Source organism: Ixodes scapularis, unplaced genomic scaffold (assembly GCF_016920785.2).
Source record: "Ixodes scapularis isolate PalLabHiFi unplaced genomic scaffold, ASM1692078v2 PGA_scaffold1__304_contigs__length_218370807, whole genome shotgun sequence".
Classification (NCBI taxonomy): domain Eukaryota; kingdom Metazoa; phylum Arthropoda; class Arachnida; order Ixodida; family Ixodidae; genus Ixodes; species Ixodes scapularis.
In genome coordinates this window covers 23,719,316-23,740,712 of record NW_024609846.1, presented here as the reverse complement: position 1 = coordinate 23,740,712, position 21,397 = coordinate 23,719,316, and the positions used below count along the sequence as shown (strand labels likewise).

General features: G+C 42.2%; 1 protein-coding gene across 3 annotated transcripts in view; it reads right to left on the bottom strand.

Moving 5' to 3' along the window:
• LOC8033785 (G protein-coupled receptor kinase 1) overlaps nt 1–21,397 on the bottom strand; it is a 59,679-nt gene that overhangs the window by 34,556 nt on the left and 3,726 nt on the right. The window contains exons 1-2 of one of the 3 annotated variants that reach the window (XM_029970359.4): nt 14,905–14,922; nt 547–623 (exon numbers count right to left, since the gene is read on the bottom strand). In XM_029970359.4, the coding sequence (XP_029826219.1) occupies nt 547–610 (64 nt within the window). In that variant the 5' untranslated portion in view covers nt 611–623; nt 14,905–14,922. Of the gene's footprint in view, nt 1–546; nt 624–11,155; nt 11,304–14,904; nt 14,923–21,397 lie in introns of those variants that run through there. The other 2 variants (XM_029970358.4, XM_029970357.4) reach the window with 2 other exon arrangements.

Genomic DNA, 21,397 nt, shown 5'->3' with positions numbered 1-21,397 from the left:
GCGTACATCTAATCTAAAATACACCTACATATATCTTAATTCTTGTTAAAAGAAAGAAATTAATAATGTTCCGTGAGGAGCCAAACTCTTTTTCGCTACATTTCTTGAGGTGAAAACAAGAATAGAGGCAGCTTGAAACCCACATACTAATAAGCAAGAACAAAGAAGAACGTTGTTCAGAATTCTCATTTTCTACGGAACCCCATCAAATTATTAACTGTACTTAGTAAAACTATACCCGACCATTATCTCCCACACTCGTGCAGGGCATTCAGTCCGCGCTAGCCGATCCAGACCAGCAAAGCCATAAACGCAAAAGCCTTTTTCGAGCACAAAGATTTACGCGCGAAGGGCAGATGCCCAAAAAAGACGGGCTGATATTTCCGTCGAGTACCGCAACAGAAACCCACGCGGATGTTGCCTTAAAAACAAACGGCCAAATAAGAAAGACCCAAGCTCAGATAGGTTGTGCGTTCCACACAGGGCCAACAGGGAGCCGATTCAGAGGGGACAATCAGAGGGGCCAGGTCGAGTCCCATGCCTCACCTAACTTCTGGTTGAAGATCTTGTCAAACGTGACCTCTCCCATCTTCTCGAGGTGTTTGTGCATCACGCTCCGCACACTGAAACGAGACAAAGGAAAGGACACCTGATGCACACTCTGGCAGAAAGGTTACCACGCCGATCCAACCTCGCTCCAACGCAAGAAAAGGTTCCGAGCTAAATGGCACCCCAGAAAAACGGCAAATATACTACTGCGAGGTCAACTGAGCTTACGGCGCCATATTCTGATATGAGGCGACGCTGTCGCGCTCAAATCCTGGCAAGGATCCGACGTCCTCCCGCCGATGCGTCAAAACGAAACGAGTGCCGCCCGAGCAAACGCTTGCTGTCTTGCGTTTGACAATGTTCGTAGCCACGGCACAGAGTATCTAGTTCGTGTCGGGATCAAAATAGTTTGGTCCTGATGACAACTCAAATGGCACGGTTCTGAAGTTCAGTCAACAACTCCCTTTAAACACATCTCAGCAGCTCGTTGGACGATTAGCAACAAGAAAATAAACGAGCAGAGACAGATTCTTCAATTGTGTGGACATCTTTCAGCATTTTTATTTTGTTTTTCTAGTGTAAATTTTGGGAGTTTATGCTCCAAACCAACGAAAAGCATCTGGAATTTCCCAGCGAAGAACTGAGGATTAATGTAGACCACCTAAGGGCCTTTTGGCACACGTTCGCCGCAATATTAAGCTTCGTTGGCTCGTTCTGCTCAGTTAACTTCATCAATTTTATGCTGGGCACCGAATCCAACTTCTGGCTCAACATCCCACCAATTTACGCCTATCAATTTCTATAAAAATGTTTTATGTTCACTGTTGCAAAATGCACAGTTGCAATGCACAAAAAAAAAAATTAAAAAGAAATCCAGCACCTTGCAGAAAATACATGTGCGTATGGAGCCTCTCAATTATGCTTCTGCAAAAAACAAAAACACGCAATGTTCCCTTTAATTAAATCTCTATGATTATAACCACACACTCCAACTCCCCTGTTGAACTTTCACATATATTATATTATCATGTCTCCACATTGTAACAATAAAATTTTACTTGTTGGTGATTTCAACCTCCCCGATATCAACTGGACTAAATGGTCATCTGGCTCATGTGAAAACTGAAATTATTTTCGATACTATGATTATGTATGACCATCTATAGGTCGTCAGTGAGGTCACACATCAGCACGGGTCAAGTGGTTCTATTTTAGACATTGCTTTTATCAGTCAAAGTTTTACTGAATTTTCAGTTTCAGTTGAACACAAACTGTTTGACCACAAACTCATTAATTTCCGTTGTTATTTAATGAATCAATCAACCAACAAGAAAGATAAAGTAAAAATTGTCAAAGATTTTTCTCAATTTAACGATCATTGCATCACCAATTATTTAGAAAATTAACTTGACAGCTTTCATGACTCTGACGTTAATGTCCTTTGGCATAAATTCACTACAGCCTGCAGTTACTGCTTAATGTGTTCGTTCCCAATGTATGTAAGTGCGTTGAAAAAAAAAAATGAAAGCCGTTTACATCTCCCTGTAACGCCGAATTAGAGTGCAGCTCTTGAGGAGGAGGAGGGAAGGGTACTGAAGGTCACAAAATTTTACCGCTAGATTTAGCGGGGAAATTTTTCCGCTAAATTTAGCGGAGAAATTTACCCATAATGCACCGCGCGGCGACGGCGACGCCGCTTAAGCCAGAAACGGGCACCTAAGAGCTGCGCTCCAAAAAATCCACGATTAATAGATTGATCATTGACGTAAAGCGTAGAATTAAACATTTGAAGAGAGGGAAGGTCAGAAACGATTGTAGACTTCCAGAATCACAGAATCAATTGAAGATGCATGTTCAGAGAGTGTGGAGTTACCATTTTTCTACTATGCTTCCTAATTTTATAAAGAATGACCTTGAGAAATTTTGGAGGTACCTTGGTAATACAAGAAAGTCAGTCGATCAGATTAAAGTGAATGACGTTTTCACTTCCGATCATGATGAAATTGCTCAGCATTTCAATGCATACTTTCAGTCCGTTTTTGTTCTTACCCTGATCCTCCCGAGTACAATGACTCTTCTTTTTCGAACACTGACTTTATATGTTATCGAGGCGTTTATTTAATGTTGCTAAACATATACAAGTGAAAGCTTTGTGCGGTCCAGACAGCATACCGAATGCCTACTTGCACCGTTAAGCAGAAATTTTGGCAAAACTCTTGACTGTGATCTTCAGTTTCTTTTTCTTCTGGTGTATTACCGAATGACTTGTACCTGTTTTTAAGAAAGGGGACACCTTATCACTGAGCAATTACTGGCCCATCTCGTTAACATGTATGTGTTGCAAGCTGCACGAGCATATTGTTGGTAATGCCATTACAGAATATTTATGCGCAAACAGCATACTGTCAGGGTTTCAACACGGATCCATCAAAGGCTTTTCAACCACCACCCCATTACTATCTACCATTCATGAATTTGTAAGAGTACTAGACAAAACCAGCCAGGTCTATGTTATTTTTTTGGACCTCAGTAAAGCACTTGACCGAGTTCCTTATAGAAAACTTCAAAACTACATGGTATCGGGCTTCCCCCAGAAACCATGAAGTGGGTTTGTTTCCACTTACTACGTCGCAAGCAGTTTGTAGAAATAGCGGGTTGTTGTTCGGAGATGTTAAGTGTAACATCAAGGAAGCCCCAAGGAAGCGTCTTGGGACCACTAATCTTTTTAATTTATGTAAATGACATTGTGGATATCATAGACCCATCTGCGAGTATTAGGTTATTTGTAGACGATTGTGTCTTATTTAAAGATATAACTTCAATTTCTGATCAAAATTTGCTAGATTCAACTCTCGGTACAATTCAAGACTGGTGCAACAAATGGAACGTGAAGTTTAACGTTTATAGGACAGCCTTGCTTGTTATTACTACTAAAAAGAAGCCTTTCCTGTTCTCTTACCGCATACTTCATATTCCCATTTCTGAAGCCGATCCCTTCAAACACCACGGAGTCACAATCGACAAAACTTTGAGTTGGTCAAATCATGTCAACGACGGTTCTTCAGCAGCCTTCTGCAAGCTCGGTCTGGTTCAAAATGAACTTAATGACACCTTTCCAAACGTCAAATTACTCGCCTAACCCTCAATCCACTCAGTTGACCAAAGTTAGAATATTGTTTCATAGTGTGGAATCCATTTACCAAAAAACAGAGATTTTAGAGAAAATTTCAAGATGAAAAAACAGTGAGTGCGCAGGCAAGCTGGTGGATATTGATCATGATGTAGAAAACCCGAGACTGTGGTAAAAGCAGAGAAACTTGGTCAAGAAGAAAGACAGGGGAAAAAAACGTCTTAAACTCAGCTACTGCATCTATTTCCTCAATGTCTTATATATCCAAAAACTAACCACCAACCACCGACGTCACAAGGTCAACCTTTGTTATCTATACAATCCTACCCACACTGGTCTTCACCTCAAACGTAAACGGTGACCTCAATCCCAAACTGAAAGCTTAGGACCTTAAACAAAACAAACACAACAAAACCAACACACGGACCCCCTTCCCTTCCAGCCCGAGTATGGAAAGGCTGCGCTTCATCTAAACGAGAACTGATAGGACTTCCAACTGAACCCCTGCCCGCAAAATGACTCATAGCACGTTCACTTACAACCATTAAAAAAAACAAAAAAACTTCATATTTTAAGAAACTTCTTGGAACTACTTTCCACTGTCTTTCTTCTTCGACCAAGTTTCTCAGCTTTTACCACAGTCTCGGGTTTTCTACATCATGGTTTAAAGATGAGCCATTCGTTTCATCTATGAAAAATATAATTGCACAGATTATATTTTTTTTGCACGTCCCTTGTTAAGGCAAACACGTAAAATAACGACCCTTTAGCATTGACGTAAGATAGCTCCACTAATTTTCCTTCATAAGCTCGTTAATAATCAAGTCCCCCTAAATCCCGGTTTGTATTTCAGCCAACTTTCTACAACATCAACAAGACATAATCAGGAATACTCTAACTTCCTATTTTGCGCATACTAATATATTTAAGTTTTCATAATTCCCTCAAACTGTAAGTGATGGGAATTTATTGCTTTGTAATTTATTTTCTTTTGCAGATTTTGCAACATCATTGGAAAGCATTGTCTAATTTTTAAGCATATAGAAAAAAAAAAAAAATTTTTACTATTTGCCTGTTGTGCTTTTTGTGTGTGTATATCAATATTTCTGTACAAGATTAAGATTTATAAGTGTCATACATTTACAATGCTGTGAATATCATGTAAGCTAATTTGATAGTGAAGTTTCTTGTTTTGTGTGTGCATGAGTGTGAAGCCAGTATACATGCAGCGTCACATAGTGATGTTTGCCTTGTGATTGCGGCACTAATTGTCATGGTTAATGTATGTGTGATTTCTTTTTTTGCCTATCCTGCCTGGACCCATGCGGTCTGCAGATCTACTAAAAAAAAATAAAAAGATAAGTGTGAAATATTAAAACTGAAATGCCAATACTCTTCCACGAAGGAGGCACACAATGTGCCTGGAGACATAAAAAAAAGGGGGCGCTGTATCACAGCCTTATCTGGTACTACTTGAACAGGTACTACTTTCCTTATCTATGATACAGTGTGGAGTATCCTTATAGGGCCCCCAGATTGTGTCAGTCATAAAACAGAACAATACTGTCACGGATGACGAGATGACGAACGAGGAATAACTGAGGAAACTGAAACGTTTAATGGGGCAAACTTGTGCCCAAACTGTGCCCAAAACAAAGAGGAAACAGAAGATTACAACAGAGCGTCGCGGGCGTCAAAGTCAGCGTAACAGCATGATTAAGCGCTGGAGCGAGACTGACTCCGCTCGCCATGCGGAGTCCCTTATGTACTCTCGTGGGTCTCTGGAACATTCGGCGTGGAACTTTCGGCACATAGAATATTTGGAACTCGATCAGACGAGAATGTTCTCGAACTTATGAGAACGTCAAGTTGAAAGAATAAATAAAAGGACATTCCGCTGGCTGGAAATAAACCTAGACCTTCCGCGCAACAGTCAAGCACACTAACCATTCAGCCACGCACGCATTCCCTCAGCAACGTGCGTGGCAATATTGCCAGCAGCTTCAAGCACACCCCAAGAAAGTGCTGCAGCTCAGTCTCATAATTATTGGTGCCTAGATGGTACGTAATAATAAAGTGAGAGCATTCGTTTAAAATCCTTAATCCCCGATAAAACAGTTCGACACAAGCTAACATCAACTCATAAATATGTGACAACGCCAGAGTCCAAGCTTGCTCGCAAGCACGGGGTTTGTTTATTTATAATTTATTTACTTACTTAACAATGCCAACCCGAAAAAACGGTACTATAGTGTACAGCAGTATATTGTGCCACCAACAAAAAAAAAAAGCCAGACTTGCAAAAAAAACTGAAAAATCCAAAACAAATACAAGGCTTCTATCGTTCAAAACAATTTCTTTTAGAAAACACAAAAAGTAAAAAAAAAAGAGAAAACAATTTTCCACTAAAGGCATGTGGCCCTTTAAAATACAGATTGAGAACTCCTCGCAAATGTTTTCCGTGGTCAGCACTGAGCATTTGGCCGTCTCTTTCGTTCCTCAAAGTTTCCCATTGCCGACAACGTACAGCTTGCCATTGACTGGGCCAAAAGGAAGCCGAATTCTTTTCACCAATGAACTGAACAGACTGTGATGCATACAATTCTGAAAATGTACTCCGATCAAGTTGCCACCAACCGTACGCAGTGCAAAGAGAAGCGGCGCGGCTCAACGCGGGGCGTGCAAAAGGTCAAACCAGAAACACAATGGATGACGCGGCGATTTGGCAGAGCCGGCATGTGACACAACTGCAGAAGGACGGGAAGGCCACGCAGGTGCACGTACAGCATGAGCAAAGCAGACGGCCCATGTTTTGGTCTTTAGCCTCCGACACTTTCTCACTGTTTTGCTCATTTCTTTTCTTTAGCACGCGGTAACAGCAGACGTTCGCTGGAACAGCCACGATTTTAGCAGCTTCTTGGCAGTCTCGATGGCTTTGTAGTTACCGGTGTGTAGTGTGTTTGTACGAGTAATATGTTACACTTTGTGCTTCAGTTTTAAAGGGATGCTCAACCGAAATTTGGAGCTCACTAAACAAGGCTGGAACGATAGGCGGGACGCTGCAAAAACCCAAAAACGTCACTCATACAGCGATGTCCCTAACGGATGGCCGTAATTTTGGAAAAGAAGTGCGCGACTGAACATGGCCAACGAGACATGCGACGTCGCGATTCTCATTTCTTCTCCTCTTTGCTTCGTTTCATCGAGCAGGTGAACCGAAGCGAGGAGGAGAGAGGCAAGGCCACTTCCCCTCATTCTCAATTGTTCAAAGAGAATCCCTCGCTTGGTCGCGTGCTTCTTTTCCAAAAATATGGCCATCTGTTTGAAAAGATTGATGTAGGAGTGATGCTTCCGAGTTTGTAGCTTCCCGTTCAACACTCCTGCTGCCTTATGTTGCGAAATCCAAACTTCAGTTCAGCAACCCTTTAAGCAATCGTGTTTTTAGTTTTAAGCAATAACTTTTGCACTCAAACTGCAATGCTGCTGCGACGCACAGACAACGCCTTCGGTGTGCACCAAATTAACGACAGAATGAATGAATTTCGAAACAAAACGCACATGTAGATGCCGGCTACAGATGGGCATAATTTTGTTCCAACGAGTGCCTTGTTGAAAAACGGGAAATTAACAAAAAAAAAAGTATAGGCAGTGTTTTGCGAGTAACTTTGTTCATCTTGCAAACATCTCGCTGCACTCAGAACTCGGATGAAAATCCAGAGCCGCACAAGATGCACGTCGGCCACCTGCGACCACAAACGCCCGAGTAGTTGAGGGAGCGTTGAAACGGGTGGGCGTCTCTACTATGCGAGTAGAAACTGGAGGAGAGGGAGAGACAACAGTGTGCGGGGACATAAACACCAAGCGTTGGATGGAACGTCTAGTGGGTAGACTCGGAGCTAGTTGTCTCTCTCTCTCTCTGAATGCCTTTGAAGAGTGAGTATGGACAAAGGCAGCTTGCTTTGCTCATTCCAACCAGAGCTTGGTGTTCCGACGTCCCCGCGCACTCTCATCTCCTCCTCTCCCCAAGTTTCCACCCGCATACACAACCGGCTTTTGCTTCTTTGTGTGCAAAAGCTGAATCACCTTTGCAACATCTCTAATATAAATTCCTCGCTTCACGCACTAGCAAGCAGACGTTGCAGAATGCAACGCGAGTATCATTCTCAATTTGCAGGTGTTTCACTTTCGAGTGGCTGCGGTTGTAGCGGTGGAAAGACAAGTTCTTATGCAAACTATAGAGAAGCACTGTCCCCCTCCCCCCAGTAATGAGATGAACGAGAGTATGAACAGCCGAAGCACGCACTGTTCCTAAACACTGTTTATTCAGCACCGACCCCTAACGCATTACAAGATTGTTGGCTTTGGTTGAACGCGACGGTACTGCTATTTTCCAGAATACGAGCCTCGTTTTGTACACTCTCGGAAATCTTGTATCTTTAGGCAATGAATTGTATACACCAGTACGCTTAAGGGAGGACAATACCTAAAAGGGTCATCTTTTGAGCCTTCAACTTAAAGGGGTACTCAGACGATTTTTTTTGCTACCACAACTGACTATATTTTTGGAATCACCGACCTTTACCCTTTACGCTATGTTATTGAGTATCACAATATTCAGAATAGTTACCATGAAATCTGCGAGTGAAAATGATGCCAAAACCAACATTTAATATACCCAATCTTTTCAGTGGCGTGACGGGGGGGGGGGGGGGCAAACTTGCATTGAGCAGGCAGTCTCAAAATTTTGTGTGCTGCCAGAAGCAAGCTTCCAAAGCATTCATTTGACACCATAAAACTGCTTGTAATCACTTGGGAACAAACCCTACAGACCAAAGAATGAGCAACTGCCTTCCCCTGACACTTTTTTTTATTGTTGCCAGTAGAAACTTCCTTTGAAAAACACGGCAAGTAGCTAAATTATAAATTCAATACACCAGCTCGGAGCACGTGGAGCGAAAGCTCGCGCTGCAGAACCCGAAGATCCTGGGTTCGAGCCCCACCCCTGCCCGTTTCGATCTGGATGAGCATCGTACCGGCGTGCGTTCGTGTATCACTACTGCGTGGTGCACGTTAAAAACCCCAGGCTAGCGGCTGTACCGCACTGGCTAAATTTCTCATCTACAGCTGGGAGACTCGTCGCCCCTGTGAGGCAGACCAAGTTCTAGGCTGTATAAACACACACACAACCCAATTATAAATTCAATAACTTTGAAAAAAAAAATGAAAAAATTTTGCCCACTATTCTGGTTATTATTTCAGCAATGTTTGTTGGTGCATTTAGCAAATTATCAGGCAAATTGGGGAATATAAAGAAAACACCAGAGTACCCCTTTAAACTGAATTAAATTTACAGCCTATACCGTAAATAAATATATAGGCACTATAAGGAACACACTGACATAGTTTAGAAAAACTATTGTTGGAGAACTAATGTAATATCTAACATTTTTCTTCACTAGATCTGCAGCAGAATGCTTGGAGAGTGCAACTGTGCAAACAAAATTTCCATAAAGTAAATTATTTTATGCTAACATTGCACCGAAAAATCAAATAAATTTTTTGCTTTTTATGTTGTCGACAAAATCTTAACCTTTTTTAAAAAGACACCAGCAAAGTAAAAAAAACACTGCCACAGTTGCATTGCACGTTAAATTCCAGTTAGAAAAAACAATGAGTGAGCCTTTCCTTTTTTCCGGTCACCAAACGATAGTTTTCCTAAAGTGAAATTTATGCCAAAGAGGAAAAATGAGAAAAACGCATTCAAGGTGCTCAAACCTCTACCTTTTCTTTAGCATCAGAGGACCGAAAATAATTTTAAAAAATAAATAAATAGGTAGTGTAAACAAATTAAAACGGCTGTAGTGTATGATTGCGTTTCCAAAAAACTATTTTTCAGGGCTCGATCACTGAATTATTTTTTTTAAGCGAATGGGGACATTGCACGATTACAAAGCGAGTATGTGAATGTAACTCTGCAAATATTTTCTTCTGGGGAAACTCCGGTCAGAAACGAAACAAAAGTAAATGGCTGGTATTGCTTTAGAGGAACAAAATGTGATCACAGCTGAAATATTGCGCCGAAGTGAAGCAGCGTACTCCACTAAAAACGAGTTTAATGATGCGACCAGCTGCTCTTTAGCGGGCGGCAAGTGGGTTAGCTATCAGCCAAGGCACACTGGGCGGTGACCCTTGTGACGTCGCGTAGCGATGGAGCTGCGGTTGCTTGGCTGTACCGCGTACCACAATGACATCACGTCGCAGCCGTAGGGTTGATGATCAGTGTTGCCATCCCTCTAGCAGATAGTTTTGCTTTTGCTGGTAGACACCCGAAACCAAACTTTGATCCGTTATATTTATAAAACTACAGAAAATATTGAAGAAAAAAAAATATATTGTGCCTCGTAATTTAGGGACACTGGTTTAGCTAGGAACAGTCATAATCCCAAATTAAATTAAATTGACTGGAGTTGCAGAGCTATTGACACGCCAAAATTCATATTAATTTTCGGAGTATCAAACCGGATGCACCTACATTTCACCGGCGAAATTGTGACCTTTGTGCGACATCATAATTTTTCATGCCCACCCCAGAACTGCCGTCCCTTGTTAGGTTTTCGACCCGCCGTCCTCCCATAGAAAATCGCCCTCTTTTGAACCGTGAGTATCTCTCTATTAAAAGCCAAGCCCTTACTGGCCATGTTTTAGTAAAAAAAAAAAAAAAACTAGGCACATCGTCAGCAGTCACCCAAGCTCCGTAGATGTCCCACGCAGAACTAAACATTTCCCAAACTCGCAACTGACCACTGCGCACAGCACATTGAGCGTAGCGAGAGACAACCAAACAAGCCTCAATCAACTCTCAAACTTTCGAAGCGCCATTCAATATCCACCCCCTCCTGCTACCACCCCCCAAAGATATTAAAAGATTCCCCCTACCCCGATAGCATAAACAGCCCTCAAATAAAAACCTCCCTCCTCCCTCAGGGCCCCCAAAAAAGATGTTGCATTATTCTTGCAGCAACCCTCATAAAACATCCGGCAAGGCACCGGTGCCGCTCTTCAATATCCGCCATCAAACTCAGAGAGCAGAAATCGTAAACTGGGGCGAGGGAAACGGCGCTTTGCTGCCGCCGAAGGACGTCAAAGTCTTGCCCCACGACGACCCCGGAAATGTGGCCAGTGGCCGAGAGCCGTTTCTCAGCCTGCTGGTACCGACGGCGGTTTGGGTGCCCTGCTCAGAGCATCTGCTTTCACTCTGCGTGCTCAACATATTTGGGGACAACTTTCTGAGGCCATGCACTCACAGTAGCGCATGCTTGAGAGCTGATGAAAGTTGAGCACACCTTTCCTATCTCCAGAAATGCCACAGAAGGTTGTCCCCAGGTACCGATCGCAACAGTCGCCTAGACCTCAGGTGTATTGCACTTTCCTGGCTGTCAGGTGCGTGCAGACTGTGGGTGTTTTTTCAATGTGTACCGAAATGTGCATAGTTTGGTGTGGCTTCCTTCGTTGCGCTTGGTTGATGTGCGTAGTTGCCCTAAATCCACGTATGTTTGTTCCCAACCTTTCACCTTTTTCTGTGAAAAAAAAACAACAGTTTTAGAGCGTATGGTCATCTTTTCTTCCTCTCTTTGCGCTCATCCAGAGGAGAGAGAGAGAGGAAGGTTTCGTTGCATCAGCCTGGGCACTAGTAACGAGAAATAATCTATGGTACTATCAGTAGTGGAAGCTAAGCGTAACTATGAATGGTGAAGAAAACAAAATATAGCTAGTGCTCTAGATAGTCAACTATCACAAAGTTATTGGTACCACTATCAATAGTATATTATTGGTAGACGACCGTCATAAAACTTTTAATAGTAAAATTCATAGTTTATAATTGGAAGCCTCTGTGTTTCAGCGAAATTCCAAGGACTGTCGTAAATCTCTAGGGGTTCTAAAAACTCAAGTACCAACAATGAGGTCAACAGAAATCACACTTCACCATCAACTCGTTTGGTCGGACACTTAATTACAACGGGTGGAACCGACTGAGTAAAAATAAAAATGTTAAAATATAAACTCATAAAATTATTTTAAATTCTTATACATTTGAAGCAGAACAATTCAAATGCTATCAATAATAATTGAAACTTGCAAACTGAAGTTCATCCCTCACTTCAACAGAGTACTCAGTTGGGATATCTAGGGTAGTTTAGGATAACCCAAAAGTGAGTTTAGGCTAACCCAAAAAAAGGTCAACAGAAGAAAAAAAAAAAAGCAGGCAAGGTACAAATTTTTAATTACTCCAATAGATATATTACAACTTGACAAAACTCCATATCCATAGGTTTCTTTTAGTCGACGTTCAATAATTCTGTAACTAAGTGGTTTTCGAACAATATACCCTAGCAAATGCCCACTCAAAATTTGGAGATAATCATGTAAAGCTGGGGATGGGCACTCCCTTACATGATAAGTTCTTTGTGTATTTTTCGAATGCTACAAAATCGAGGGGTGGGCACTTGTTGTGGAACGGGCGGATGCTCAGTATTTTACGGTAGTTAACACACAATTAATAAACCCGTACATGTCCGTCATTCTCTTTTTTTGTTTTGCTTTCATTTTTTTTTTTTTAGCATTTGATAGCTTTCTAGTTGATTATCAATAGCAATGATAGCCAACTGAGGGCCAAGTGTCAATAGTACTACCGACAGTTGTCCATCAATAGTTTTTCCAACATTATCTATAGTTATGAAAAATCAAGACCTTAAGCATTTTTAACGCCGCCTATCGGCTCATGTCGAAAATGCCCGGCTGCCAGCCTCAAAGATGGCGGCCTCTTCATCTGCATTTCGACCCAATTCTGGACGAGGAGTTTCAAAATTGCGGTGACCATTGGTTTAAGAAAAGACTAATTCTTGCATGCTGACATTTCACAAGGTCTGTTATCTATCACAGTATACAATCATGAAGCGTTTGTTGAATCTCTTAGTTCCAAACTAGCGAAAAGTATTTTTAAACAAAAGAACTTAAAAGATGCATTCCACAAATTTCTTAATTCATTATACAGAGGCGCAGCTTCACGATTTCACTGTACAAGGCGCTAGTGTTCGGCAGGGGTACAGGGGTCAGAATTGACATAAGCCTGGAGATATAAGGAAACATTTTGCACCACGAAAAAAGCCCAAAAGAGGGAATTTTACATTAAAAGATTTGTGCAGATCAGCAAATTTTAGAATTCCAATATGAATGCTGTATCAGAGGCGCTCAGATTGACAAGGAACGCTTTAAGTAACGTGATGCGTCAAGGCAATCTAGATGCATCACATTCCGAGCTACCTCCCATTGCGTCTCAAAACAAAGATGGCGTGCCAAAATCTTTGAGGCAGGTTGAACACTGCTTCTAACGTTTCCTATAGATGGCAGCACAAATATGAATAAGGTCTGCTCCTCTATTTGCCTCGATGTTGAATCGTGTTGCCACTGTGCGGCTGAAATTGGAAATATGCAAAAGCGGGGATACCGCTGTGCACCGTCTGCTACGGGCGCACATCCAGAAGCATGAAAGCCCGTTTCCGGCTGGGATGAGCCCTCCTCATTAGGCTTGTTGTTTTTGTTGTTTCTTCCTACTAAAGGTTGTGTTGTATTGTTTCACATGCGTGGAAATTCAGTAAAGTGATTACTATTTAAGTCGTATGCTTCCATAATCTTAGTGGTGTGGTTTGTATACAACCGCTGGTCCCACATTTTTTTGTAATCTCGCACAAACCATAGCTTTCATAAAACATTGAATGTTGATTGGAGTTGTAATTGGATTAAAAAATTAATCCGACTGATCGCTACCCTTTAATAGACTAATCAATTGATACATCCGTTAGCTGACTTTTCACTTGCGCTTCTGCATAAAAAACAATAAAATACACTTTTTTTAAGTATTTTTACTATGTCATAAATGGCACATTGCATTCCCATTTTAAACTTCACATTGCGACGCCTACAGAAATATGAATATGCGAAGCCTTTTCATTTTTAAGTTATTATTTAAACAGTATAATCACCCTCGATGACAATCACAAGCATGCTGAAGTGGTTTACCATGCAAGATTGTGTTCTAAATGAAATAAAAAAATCAGAAATATTAAAGCAGATTTTTTTTTTTACTTTTTTCAGACTTTCTCTAACACAATTTTCCAATTCAATGCCAAAAAAAGAAATCGCAATTAAAGCATTACTTGAATAATCTGAAAGTTATTCGATGAACTGCCCAGTCCCAATATGCATTAGGTGAGGGTGGAGGGTGATCGGAAAGTCTAGTGAGAGTCGCTAGCCTTGATCAGTAAAAGAGTGTCGCTGCGGCCGATGCAGTCTGTGTCGTGGTGCGGGTCATTTGCTAGAGTTGCAGGACCTACTATGTTTGAATAGAAGATTATTTAGTCAGAAATTTACAATGTTAGCATTTTGACATCCGTGGCCCTCACCAAAAAAATTGAAGTGGGTGAACTCATACAACCGAGAAAGGCATCTAATAACACGTACGCTACTGCGTTGTTCGGTTACACCCGCTTCTTCCACTTACGGCAAATATATTAGAATAGTTTGTTTCACTTGTATTGCCAACGAACAGTTTCTGGATCGTAACTAGAAGAGACACTCTCTCCTCATCGCAACATAGTAGAATTGTTCCTACTCCGAAAAACTTACCCACACCATGGCACAGTAGAGGGAAACATTGGCTGCAGCAGAACTCAATAGCACCGTAATTTCCGATAGAGCACTAACTTCCCTTCATGCTAAATATTTCTATTACAGCAAAAGCTAAAAGTTGCAAACACAAAAATGCATAGAACCTGCGATTTCACAGCCCATAGTACCTGTACTGTGTTATCTGAGTTGGAATTAATTGTTTTATTGAGTTCCCATGCAGATGAATCGATACATCTATTTCGAAAGAAACAAATATTTAGCATAAATAGTGCAGCTTGCCCGGAAACAGGAATCCGTCGTGGTGATCCATGCTTGCCAACGTCCGCCTAGAGCAGACAACGTATCCACGCAAGCGTTTAGCTAAATTTAGGTTGTATGCTGGTAACACAATTCAATCTTCACAGAAGCAGCGAACGGTACCGCACCATTTTCCACTAAAATTGTTTTCCCACCGATATTGTGCGAAAAAATAAACGCAAGAATCTACGCCGCCTCGCGCACGAACATGGAGAGTCTATGGGGCAACCATGCTTCTATACCCGCTTTGATGATGATGATGATAGTGCGATAGTAACGCCACCTCCAGATCGATCTCGAGGCCAATAGTTTTGCATCCCTAGTGGACACCGAAGACGATCCACGATGGGCACAAAAGCGCCCACTCGGGAGCTTGGTTATGGTCGCCGGAGCCACCGGAACCTAGCTTCGTTGTCCGACGTCCTGCAGCATACGCATTCCACCAAATGCTCTACAAAGGGAAATGAGTGAAAATGGTGGATCACTGGTCTCCTTAAATGCACCTCCCCCTTTCACACAGGGCGCCATAAAGTCTCTCCAAGATATGTTAAAAAACAACATGGCGGTTTGAAAATGAAAGGCTGATAGTCCACCCTGCCACAAGCGTGCCAAGGGTCTTTGCCAAGCTTCGAATCATTGGGACACACTCCAGGAAGGAGGGAACAAAATGCTTCCTCCTTCGTGGGTCGCCAATTCGGCTCTCCGTGTCCGACCATGGCAGATGCTCGTTCATCGGTCAGAGGCCGGCATTACTCGGGGCAAGGAAGTTACGCCACGTCCTAATGACTGCCCCCGCGCGAGGCCCACGGCCCCCTTCTCGCCGGCAGTTCCGGCATCTGAACGCACGCCGACAATTTGGGTAAAGCCTGGACAACAAAGAAGCAAGGCCGCAAGAGACGCAGAGCGAACAGACCGGCAGACTCTCAGACGGGCTTTTCCGATCCAGGCAATCCAAATGTCGGTGGGAATGATAGACACAAGGCCGAGTGCCGACGGCACGTAAAGACAGATTTTTAATCACGTGCGCTTTACTTGCAACTCGACGAAGCTAGGAACCTACCCCTTGCGTAGCTCCCTGCAGCTACTAAAGTTACAACGCAAGAAGTCGGATTGGGCAAGATAACCGAGCAAACACCTTTTTGGTCATTCTCGACATAAAACACATGGTTTGTACTAATAACAGTGAAAGCAAGAGCTATAAAGCACGGTGTCTCGAGCAACGCTTCAAATCCACAAGCGTGCGAACATACATAGCGGGCCTACTCAAGGCATTGCGCTCATTCTTGTGGCTTCTCCGTTGCTCGCACTTAAGCTGAAATACATTTTAGCCAAACAAACCTAAAAAATCCGGAGAAACGCCTAAACAGAGCCATGAGAGCCCCGCCTTCCCACGTGCCTTCCTAGAAGCCACTTCTATAACGGGTTTAATTGATGAAAAAAAAAGAGATGTCGGTTACCCATCATACATGCACTTACTAGGCAGACAGATGGTGCACCTACACTTCGAAAACAAAAATGAGAAGGCGAGTAATTAATCTAGGAGCAGGCGAAATAAGATACGGGAGAGTGGAGCGTGATGGTATGTCTAACGTCAATCCTGTTTTCCAGCTGCTTTTTCGGCATCCGTGCCTCTGTGCCTCTCTGCGTAGCACGAGAGAGGTTCCCATCCTTTATTTATAGCCCCATTTCAATTGCATTCTTTATAATCAAAGAATGCAATCAATCGGGTTTCATCCGAAAACTAAGAACTCTATTTATAATATATCGCGGCACTGGACGATCAGACTTTTAAAGGTGCGAGCGATTAGTACAAATAAATCGGCCGACGTAACAGCTTTCACAGTAGTAGTAGTCAGAGTTCCACTAATAAAGCTAGCAAATAAAAAGCAGTGACATTCAAACTGGCTCTTCTAAACTTCCATTTTTGTTTATTTTTATTTATTCAAAATGTTTCAAAGGCCTTTCAGCATTACATGGGGGGAAAGGGGGCAATACAGTTGGATAAAAACATGAACGAAAAGATATGCCACATACTGCACTGCATATTAATATCAGTACAATATCGCAGATATCAGTGTAAGTCATAGTTACTACAGAAGTAAGTATTATGCAAAACACGTAAACTTAGAAATGAAACATAGATATATACATTATTATCTCAAATGTTGTGAACACGGACATGCAATATTCAGTTAATACTCAGTCAACAAACGCAATGAGCTGGCTTTCACCTACGAAAAATGGGTGGATAAAAGGATCTGACACTGTTTTTTATGCTAAAGTATTGGTTGTTCTGGTTGTTATTTCTGACCGAAAAACGTTTCTATCTAGGTATATAGTATGCAAACTACACATCTTTAAGAGTCAATATTTTGTGCTGTGTGGACTATACATGGTTTGTTTTTTCTAAAGGTTGATATTTTATGCTGTGCGGATTATAAACAAGGTGCGGACCATACACAAAGTCGTTGGTTCCGGGCTTTCATTTTCTGTTTCAAGGGAACAATGAAACAAGGTGATATTGCCCCACTGTTTCCCTTGCGCTCAACCGGAATTTGCGCCTGCGGACTGACTATACGCCAGGTAAAAATTATCTAAAAAAGATCTTTTTTTCTTCTTTTTTTTTTTTAAGTTGAAATCGGTTTTGCGGACTATATAATGAGTGCAGGCTATAGTCCAGAAAATAGAGCAGCGCTTTCAGTCAGGTCAAGTGTTTATTTTCCCTACAATTATGCGGTGCAAATGGGCATAATTGCACCCGAGGTAGAATAGGCGTGTGGCAGGAGTTACAGCAAAAGGCTAAGTTAACGAAGGTTTATTTCCGCAGCAGATAAGCACACTGATGGCCTGCAACGATGCAAGTATGAAACCGACCGTAATGAGACAATATATGAAAGTGTACATGGCTTGCACGTGACATCATCCACAGATCGCTTCGATGACCACCAGAAAAGAGGGGAAGGAGGAGCTCCCCTTTTACCAGGACCCTCTTTTGTGTCTCCCAGATTTGCACAGACGCCGCTATTCTCCTCCCAGAAAATTATAGAAGATTAACGCATCACCCAAAATCCCAACAAAAGCCAGCTTCAATCTCTCTCTTACATGGTATGTGATGTGACGTCAGGGCAAGCCATGTATGAAACCGACCGTAATGAGACAATGTATGAAACATGGGTCAGCTCTACATCATGTAAGCTGCCTACAGAGAAAAAAAAAAAAAAGAAATACACAACTTTTTTGGAAATTGTTTGTTCGCGTGAGAGAGTATAACAGCTGGCGGAAACTTAAATTACGACAAAACTACCTAAGCAAAAGGCGCAAGTAAAACTGTGACTGTCACAGGTGTGTGGCAAGAAACCAATAAAACAAAAAAAAAGGCTCTAGTTTTCTTCTTAACAATTGAGAAACACTTCACTCTTGCTAGGCATAGATATAATATATGTAATTAGGTATACAGTTGAACCTCGATTTAACGAAGCCCGATTTTATGAATTTCCCGTTTTAACGAACAAATTCGGATTCCCCGCACAGCCTATGCGCGAGGTCTCCCTTCCTCGATTTTACGTAGTTGCCGATTTAACGAAATAATTAGCGGGTCCCGGTGACTTCGTTAAATCTAGGTTCAACTGTACCACCAAAATTACGATGAACTTTCAGTAACTAGCTGTAACTTTCTGATAATTCCAGACGTAACTTGAATTTGGTTCAGCTACAGTTGCTTCTCAAAAGATTGGTTGACAAATACAACAAACTCGCGTCGAATTACACTCAGCATCAGCACAATGTGTTGCCACAACCTAACACGCTCTCCAGCAAAGCAGCGTGCCGAAGCGAAACGGAAAAGAGCCAACATCTTTCCAAAATCGACCAAACTATTGGCCAGGAATTGCAGCGCACCTCAACACCACAGCATATATTAATGTGTAACTTGAATGTAACATACCATAGAATGCTATGCATCCGCCCATTCCACACCAAGCTCCCACCCCCAAATTTTGAAACATATGAAAAAAACATGTACCGTACATATATATATATATGTGAAACTGATGACCTAACATGTGCCCATGCCCATTTTTTTGCAATTATCTTCAAATTCTAAGTGGGTGCTTACTCAGTATTTTGCGCTAGTCTTTATTTAGTAGGTAATGTGTCTAGCTACTTGACACGCTAAATGCAGAACTCTACTTGTAACTTAACAATATTTCAGCTCAAGTAACCTTGACTGCAACTCAATCAGAGCGACTTTCACAGCCGCAATAAATATCCCACTTGATGCCAACATCTTGCGATTCCACGCGGCCAAATTGGAAGCATCGATAGGGAGGGAAAGAGAGTAGGACGCATCAAACGTAGAGGACAGGCCGGGAGCCTTAAAGAGCGGGGAACAGTAAAACACTCCAAGCGCTTATCAATTATTTACTTCGGGGGGGTCAACGGAAGCAGAAGGAGGTGTCTCCAGGGCCATTCCCGCTTTACGACCGGGTGGCCTACCCCTTTATTGTGTCACACCCGAGGGCCGTAAAAAGGGGAGGAGGGTCTGCGATCCCGGCCAGCGCTTACCATTGCCCCGAGACGCAGAGGCGAACACCCGGTTTGAGTGAGGTAACACTGCGGTCACTCCACGTGTTAAGTTTCAGAGCGAGCGTCTGAAAGTGCGGCTTCGTTGTCTGCATGGGCGGGAGTAGCCGCAACGTCGGAAAATGAAACAGCCGCGTTGGCCGACCTCTCCCCGCGGCGTCCTTTCACGTGCAGGGGTCGGGATCGAGCGGTTAACTCAGCGAAACGTTACAATCTGAGGCTTCCGCAGGAGGTTGCCTACCAGGCTCAACTGCATCTGTGGTGCTGAGGTGCAAACCTCTCCCCCTTCACCGCAGGCATTTAATGGGGATATGCTACCATGGCTCTTGGCAGTACTGATGCCTTTCAAACATCTTTATTTAAAAAGCAAACCTAAAATTAAGGGGGGGACACTATCCAAAAAAAAAAAACAATTTCTGCAAAAAAAGTTGATTTTGAAAAAAAATGCCATATTCACATCCACCAACATCTAGAGAGTGTTCCCAGAAAGTTTCGTTAGTTTACACTGCATAGTTAATTTTTATAAATTATTTTCGGTCCACCAATGCTAAAGAAAAGGAAGGGGTTGGAGCACTTTGAATGCATTTTTCTCCATTGCACTTTTCGGCATAAATTCCACTTTAGGAAAACTGTTGTTTTCCTATTACATAGTTGAGGATTATTCTTCAGTGGTTTTCTGGGACAGAACTTTGTGAGGAACATGCCTGGCTGGTTAGTTTTTCTACTTTAAGAGTTAAAAAAAAAAAAAAAAAAACTACAGTTAAAAAAATGTGCCATGACAAAAAACTTTTTATCTTCTTATGGAGTTTTACCTATGAAAAGCAATGCAATATAGCAAAATAACTAGCTAGGTATGTGCTATGGGTATTCCTACGACTACATTACACCTAAAAATCACCATCCTTTATTTTATTTTAAAACAATAGCTTTTTTCTAAGCAAACACATTGACTTCCATATTGTAACATTCGTAACAAGTTTCAGAATTGACATAGGAGAATGAAATGTGGCAGGGATGGTCTTGCCACTCATATAAACTTCCACCGCAAATTTGATTGAAATCAAGCAAGCGGTACAGAAGTTGACTTTTCTGGGTAGTGTCCCCCTTAACACAAAACTTTTTAAAATTTATTTTGGTGGCAGAGACGACTGATTTTGGTGGCAGACAATGGAAAACAGCAATAAAAGGAGACAGAGGTGGTAACCAGATGAAATGGCGTCGACTATTCTGCTCCGCATTACTGAGACTGAAAGGGAATATTCGCTCATATTTGTTTCGTGACAAATTAATACCTTTCTAGATTTTTGCTTTTTGGCTAACAGGGTGAAATAATTCTTGACATGAAATTATCAGTTAAGAATGCAATCAGAGACTCATGTACAACTGACATATAAATAGGCTGGCAAATATTATGAACAAACTAAGCAATGAACTTGACTAATGTAGTAGTTTGGGCTAGTTGGTATTTCATGAATTAAAATTAAAACAGCGCAAGGACACGAACAAGAACCGTGACTGTGCCTTGTTTGTCTACCTTCTTGTTCTTGTCCGTGTCCTTGCGCTGTTCTAATTTTTAAACTAAGCAAGCATATGCACTCCTAAAAGAATGAAAATACAAAATAAAATGCAAAATTTCATGTAAAGGGTACTTTTTTTCATTGGCGGCTCATTAGTTTGCTATTTAGGAAAAAAAATTCTATGTAAAGTCTATTCATCAACAAAGCCTGAAACTTTCACTCAAATCGGCAGATAGCACAGGCTACGAAATAGAAGACAGTCAATGATGACAGGGTAACACTTGACCTTTTCATGCCCGAGAAAGGTACACTGTCAGATCCCATTATATTAGCCCAGGCACGTAGCCAGGATTTCGTTTCGGGGGGGGGGGGGGGGGGGGGGGGGGGGGGGGGCCCGCCCATGACAAAATGCTGTATGAGGGGGAGGGGGAGGTCCCAGCAAAACGGAAGATTTCGGGGGGGGGGGCGGGCCCGGGCCCCATGGGCCTCCTCCCCCCTGGCTACGTGCCTGTATTAGCCTATGCCAGCAGTAGACAAAACCCTTGTTATTCTCACAAATGTTAAGACGTAGCAGCGAAAAGCTGCTGCATCAGTGACGACGAAAACATTTTCAAATGTGCCGACGTCGAAACTGAGG